The sequence below is a fragment of the Limulus polyphemus genome, unplaced genomic scaffold (genome assembly GCF_000517525.1).
Source record: "Limulus polyphemus unplaced genomic scaffold, Limulus_polyphemus-2.1.2 Scaffold1074, whole genome shotgun sequence".
NCBI lineage: Eukaryota > Metazoa > Arthropoda > Merostomata > Xiphosura > Limulidae > Limulus > Limulus polyphemus.
In genome coordinates, this window is record NW_013666684.1 from 106,686 (window position 1) to 113,698 (window position 7,013).

General features: G+C 34.8%; 1 protein-coding gene across 1 annotated transcript in view; it reads left to right on the forward strand.

Annotated features, from left to right (window-relative positions):
- Positions 1–2,993: 2,993 nt before the first annotated feature.
- The window catches only part of LOC106462016 (actin-85C-like), a 15,288-nt gene continuing 11,268 nt past the window's right edge, over positions 2,994–7,013 (forward strand). The window contains exons 1-3 of the mRNA XM_013921883.2: positions 2,994–3,124; positions 5,324–5,563; positions 6,326–6,572. Coding sequence (XP_013777337.2) covers positions 2,999–3,124; positions 5,324–5,563; positions 6,326–6,572 — 613 coding nt within the window. The 5' untranslated portion in view covers positions 2,994–2,998. The remainder of the gene's footprint in view (positions 3,125–5,323; positions 5,564–6,325; positions 6,573–7,013) is intronic.

The following is a 7,013-nucleotide window of genomic DNA, read 5'->3' on the forward strand; positions in this document are numbered from 1 at the left end:
TTTTGAATTTCGCGCAAAGCTACACGAGGGCTATCTGCGCTAGCCGTCCCTAATTTAGCAGTATAAGACTTTACCAACGAATAGTGGGATTGATCGTCACATTATAACGCCCCCACGGCGAGCATGTTTGGTGTGACGGGGATTCGAACCCGCGACCCTCAGATTGCGAGTCGAGCGTCCTAACCACCTGGCCATGCCGGGCCAGTGTACAACGCTACACAAAAAGCTATGTGTGCACTGTCCACCAGTTTTGGATTTTAGTTGTAAGTTCGTGAAGTACCTCTTAACTTTTTTATGCCATACTTTGCAACTTAACTGTAAAACTTAAGGCTTCTTCATTTCCACAGATATAAGTTTGGACTCATTATTTCCAAAAACTGGTTTGATATGTTTGGAAGTTCGCGCAAAGCTACACAAGGGCTATTTGCGCTAGCTGTCCCTAATTTAGCAGTAAAAGACTAGACGGAAAGCAGCTAGGCATCATCACCCACCGCCAGCTCTTGGACTACTTTTTTACCAACGAATAGTGGGATTGACTGTCACATTATATCACCCCCGCGGCTAAAAGGTCGAGCATGTTTGGTGGAAGGGGGGATTCGAACCCGCAAATTGCGAATCGAACGCTCTAAACACCATGCCAGGTCTTCCAAAAACTGCGCGGAAAAAAGTCTGTAATTTGAAATACTGTAGCTAAAGCATTACTTCATTATTACATGGAAAACATATACATGGGCTGAAGAATTCTCCAGAGAATTTGTTTCTTTGTTGTTGAGCGCAAAAATACACAATGGGCTACTTGTACTCTTCCCATCACTGGTATCGAAACCCGGTTTTTATCGTTATAATCTTATAGACTTGCTGCTTTGCCTCTGAGGGTTAACTTTAAAAGGGATTAGCTTAATCTTTGAAAGGGCCAAGATCTTCTGAAAAGTGCTGTGTTTGTGTGATTTGCCTTTGCTTGTCTCATAGTTAACAAGCGACAAATCGATATATTTATCCTTCCACATACTAGTTCCAAGATGATGTTTTGTTAAGGTTCATGTTAAGGTTAAGGACAACATTTAGTAAATTTTATTTTCCTGATATATTTTCTCAATTAAAGAATAAAATTTCTTTTCAGGATTGTTATACTAATAATTATGGGGGACATAAAACACATAAATATATTTGAGTTACTTTAAAGCATATGTCAAATAATTCGTTATCAAAGTTGATATACATTTAATAAATATTAATTGTAGTTGGCTCTGTTCAAATTAATTCTGCTTTATTGAAAAGTAAGTAAAATGTATATTTTTATGCCAATCTTGATAATAGAATTAGCACAAAGGATCACATATAGAGTGTAATAAACTTAAAATAAGACCCAAAACTCCAGCGCTTTCGAATAGTTGACTATTCTTCTTTGTTCTCCTGAAGAAGAATAGTCAATAGTTTTGAGTCTTATTTTATGTTTATTACACTTTATATGTGATACTTTGTGCTAACTCTTTTATCAAAATTGATATTCCACTCATGGACCACGGACCCGATTTTACCAATGGTAAGTTACCTGTTCTTTCACCTTGCATTGCCGTTTTTGGAGATTCTATTATTAAATACCTGTATCAACACCTTTCTTACGTTAAAGACCAACATGTTTTAATTAAATCCATTAGTGGAGCCACTTCACTTGACCTTTTAGATTCTATATCTTTACTGCCACAGACTGTAAAATACCTAATTCTTCATGTTGGAACTAACGACCTCAAACGGAACTCAACGACCGCTTATGACTGTTTTAATGACCTACAAACCATACTGTTACATAATTTGACTCTCCGTTCTGACCTTCGCGTATGTTTTTCTGCCATTTACATCTGCTTTCCTATATATATATATATGGCTTTAAATGGCTACCTATTCGCCTTATTCACAGTAAATGTTTTTTTTTGTTGTTGTTTCAAAAGTTTGCTAAGTATACGTAGGATTGTGGTATTGTTCTAATATCTCAGTTATGCAAGAAGTTATAATAACGGTGTTGGAATGTTTCTTCAACAGGCGATCAACTATGTCTAAAGTCATCAGTAAATTGTGAATCTTCAAAGAGAATTTATTAGCGTTAGTAGATGTTGCAAAGCAACGGCTAATAACTCGTTTTCACAATAGATCAAAAATATAGTTGTACTAATTGGATATGAAAGAGATATTGATGCGTGTCACGTGCTTCTGTTTCAAATATATGAAATTGAATTTCGCGCAAAGCTACACGAGGGCTATCTGCGCTAGCCGTCCCTAATTTAGCAGCTAGTCATCACCACCCACCGCCAACTCTTGGGCTACTCTTTTACCAACGAATAGTGGGATTGACCGTCAAATTATAACGCCCCCACGGCTGAAAGGGCGAGCACGTTTGGTGGGACGGGGATGCGAACCCGCGACCCGCAGATTGCAAGTCGAGTGTTCTAACCACCTGGCCATGCCGGGCCTCAAATATATGATGTTCTCATATTCTTAAATTTAGCTCAATTTGTATAAGAAACTAGAATGCATACTGTAAAATTTTTGCATCACTAGAATCTACATTTCATTGTTTCACGGTCATTTGAACCAATTTTATTATAGAAGTTCATGGCATGACAACCTAGAGAAAGAAATCGCATTGCCATTTTATCAACGTGCATAGATTGTTGGGAAGAGTTATTTATCTATATTTTGCATTTCAATAACAAAAACGCAAAATTATTAAAACAATCTCTTTTACAAAAGGTTTTATAATAAAAAAGTGTAATTATTTGTCTTTAACCAGAGCATCATTAAACTTATTAAGAAAAATGAGCAACTTAAGAATACGATTCCAGAAAAGGTCGTAACATCAGTAACACAAAACATACCAATAGCTGATTCCGTGTTGTTGTTTTATATATATATATATATAAACATAAATGTATAGGCGTACACATATATATATATGTGATAGATTTATTTTCTGTAACTTTATAAGGTTGGAAAATTAACAATGTGTGACGACGACCTTTCTGCACTTGTGATTGACATTGGTTCTGGAACATGCAAGGCCGGTTTCGCTGGAGATGATGCTCCTCGTTCTGTGTTTCCTTCCATAGTCGGGCGACCTCGCTACTTGGTATGTTGTAAGTGTTTTGCAATATTTCCTCATTTGCACTGTTAAGTAAATGAGAATAAATAAATAAATAAAAAGATAACGCATAATGTTCACAGAGTTTCTCTTGTGCGAAATTACAGTTTCGGTAGCAACTTCTGAACTTGTGGTATGACTTTTGTAATATAAATTGAAAAAATATACTTTATTTTTATTAATTATTTACGTCATTTGTTGTTTTTAGTGCAAAGCTACACGAGGAACGATCCACTTTGTTCGCCACGGTGATTGAATCCCCGAGTTTTAATGTTATAAGCCCTTGAACTTACCGCGGAGCAATCATGGGACTTATTTACATTAATACACGTTAACAATAAAAAAATACTAACAGCTTTTCGATTGTTAGAATTATATATCTCAATTTTATTTTCCACTGTGGTATATAAAAACACCATTCATTTTTACCTTATCATTTTCAAACAGTATTTTTTCGAAATTAGTTATTCTAGAATAACAAAGGAACAAAGACAGCTAGAACAAAAGTAATTTGACATATTTTTTGACCACGTATTATGTGATAACTGCACATACACCTTAAGGTAACATCTGTTCTGCTCATTGTAGGTATGGCTGTAATACTGCACATTGTGCAAGGATGTCGACAACGATGTCCTTCAATGGTAGGTCACGTGATACCTGAAGGTTACAACATCTCTCAAGTTTGAGTGAGAATTACTAGCACCCGGGTAAAGCTAGTTGCCATGGGTAACGAACGTTAGATTTAAACAGTCTGTTAGATGATCTCTGCTTAGTTAGATGGAAGGAAGTCCAATACAAGATACAATGAAAGCGATGGAGTAGCATTTAAGCAAGAACACACACTGTGTTTGTGTTATTATAGTGTGTTTATTGTATCTTTAGTTTGTTCTCAATAATTCAGTTATTCACAAAAATCTCTAGTGCTCTGAAATAGATATCTTATTGGATCTTCTGTTGTTCAGGATAATCAACTTGATCTGAATATACAAAATGCTGAAACTCACAGTCTGCTGTAAATTTCACCTTTAATACCAGTGATGACATAAACGCAAATTTGAATTTAGAGTCACTGCTATATATTTGAAATTATTGAGGGTAGAAGACAAAGAATTGTTATAAATTCAATTCTTTGAAGAAACAACCATTTTAGACCCCCTCGTTGCCCCCGACTGAGATATGGGATTTTAAGATTTTTAAATTTTTTACGTGAACTACTGATATGAAAGTGTTAATTGTTTCTGCCTTTCAAACTAACTCTTTGTTCCGTTATACCTCCCCACCCAAGTAAAATATCCTAGAAATGTCACTGAAATCATGAATATATACTTCAGGCAAGTACTCTACCAATTTAGTAAAGCAGTGTTTATTTTTAACAACTCGAACATCAACAATCAACACCATTATGTAAAAATACAAACACACAGTGACTGCTACATGTTTAAATAGCTTTAAAGCTTTGAAAACCGTTGCATACATGTGCATCCATGCAAATTCAGGAAGCTTAGTGTGCATATACTCGACATCTTAAGCAAGATATGATAAATATCCTAAAAATTGTTACAAATTACTATTTGCAATGTATGTCTTTAGCAAATTTGTTGATTTGTTTTTGGTATTTGTGCAAAGCTACAGAAGGACTATCTGCACATTTCACATAGCGTCCTTGATTTTGAACTGACAGACTGGAGTGAAGGCAACTATTCAACATCACCCTTCGTCAACTCTAATCGAATAGTGTTATGGACCCCTGGATTTTAGTTAGGCACGCTAATTAGTACGCTTGCTCAAATACGTGCTGTTTGTACGCAGCTTTGATGGACTAATTACGATATTATGTCGGGGTTGATTTTTATTGTGAAATTAAGCACTATGTTCTGATTTAATATTATAATCAATTAGTAAGTGGTATTACATGATGACGGTACTTTCTTTTTTGTGTGTGAACATTTTTCTAATTCTAGCTCAATATATATTAATCTATTTTAAAATAATTTTCTTGATCGTTTACCAAAGGAAATTAAACTCTAAGAGATGCTGCAAATAAAAGATTAATACTACAGTTTTGCTAAAAAGTAACTCGGCAACTTGGTAAAACAAAAACTAGAATGTAAAATGTTTAATATATGCATATTCATTATTCAAATTTGTTTATTGATTACTGTTATTTCGTATTTTGCTTTTCAGCCTGTAATGGTAGGAATGGGCCATAAAGACAGTTACGTTGGAGATGAAGCTCAACATAAGCGTGGCGTCTTGACTTTAAAGTATCCCGTTGAACATGGAATTGTAACTAATTGGGATGATATGGAAAAAGTATGGCACCAGACCTTCTTTAATGAACTTCGAGTTTCGCCGGAAGACCATCCTGTGCTTCTGACTGAAGCTCCTTTAAATCCGAGGTATAACAGAGAAAAAATGACACAGGTGTGTTACCTTTCATTTTCAAAGTTGCCCTGTAAACTAAACTTGCTTAACTATTTGGTTTATATATATTGCAACTAAAAGCGTAGAAATTAAACTATCGTCAATCACAAATCTAGATATTGAAGGAAAAAGAACCAGAAGAAGAAAAAAATCTAATTCCAAAAAAAACAAAAAAACACTACAATATCTCAAAATCACTTTTCTATGTTAATAACAATATCGAGTGGCAAACAGCAATAATTCACCAACCATCTCGTGGATATTTATTCACTCGTTAGTTCACGAGAGTACATCTCATGTAATAATAAATTTACCTAATCCTTTGTTATATTAATCATATCTGTACGTTATCGTTAGGGAAGCTGGTGTCAGTTTCATAATACATATTTACTCAAAATAAACGTGATCAGCTAGAAGATGAGTTAGCGTTTTAATATAACTAAAAATTCATAGCTCAACTAAACGATAGAAGGAATAATAAATGAACGATAAAAAAAAACCAAAACATAAAATAAAATTCGCTACCTCACAACGTGCGCATGCCATGAATCGCGAGAAGAATTATACACTCTGTAGGCTGCAACACAACATATGAACTTCAAAGGTAAGAAACAAAAATATTTGTTACTTTGAAGTTCATATGTTTTATTTACTCTTCAAAGACAACACTTTCGGGGATCCTGAGCAAGTACGTCTAGTTAAGTATATTTATTAAGTATATACTGTAGATTTTATTATGTGATCGTTCTCTGGTTCTTTCAGATGATGTTTGAAAATTTTAACACTCCAGCTATGTATATTGCAATTCAAGCTGTGCTATCCCTCTATTCATCTGGCCGCACTACTGGTAACGTTTTCGACTGTGGGGACGGCGTATCGCATACAGTTCCTGTTTACGAAGGTTACGCTGTGACACATGCCGTAATTCGTTTGGATTTAGGAGGACGGGATCTCACAGATTACTTAGTAAGGATCTTGACAGAACGAGGTTATGATTTTGCATCCACTGGTAGGATTGTTTAGTAATAACTTTTTAAAAATTAAGAAAACAATTTAATCCATCACTTACTCAGTTTGTAGTAATTTTTTTTTTAAATGTTATTAATTAGAACATTTAACTTTTTATTTTGCAAGTTAATTTTTATATTCAATAAGTTTCTGTCTCTATTATATATATATATATATTATATAAAAAAGAAAAGAATATTTTTTGAGAAACTAATGTGAGGAAACATTTTGTTTTTGTTTGTAGTTAATCACAAAGCTATACAATGGGCTATCTGTGCTCTGTCCACCACCGATATCGAAACCCGGTTTGTAGCGATATAAGTCCGCAGACATACCGCTATGCCACACCTGTGAGGGGGGGGGGTATTTTTTGCTTGTTTTAGGGTAAAGCCACTTACCTGCTGGTCCCACCGCGAGGAATCGAACCCGTATTTTAGCATTG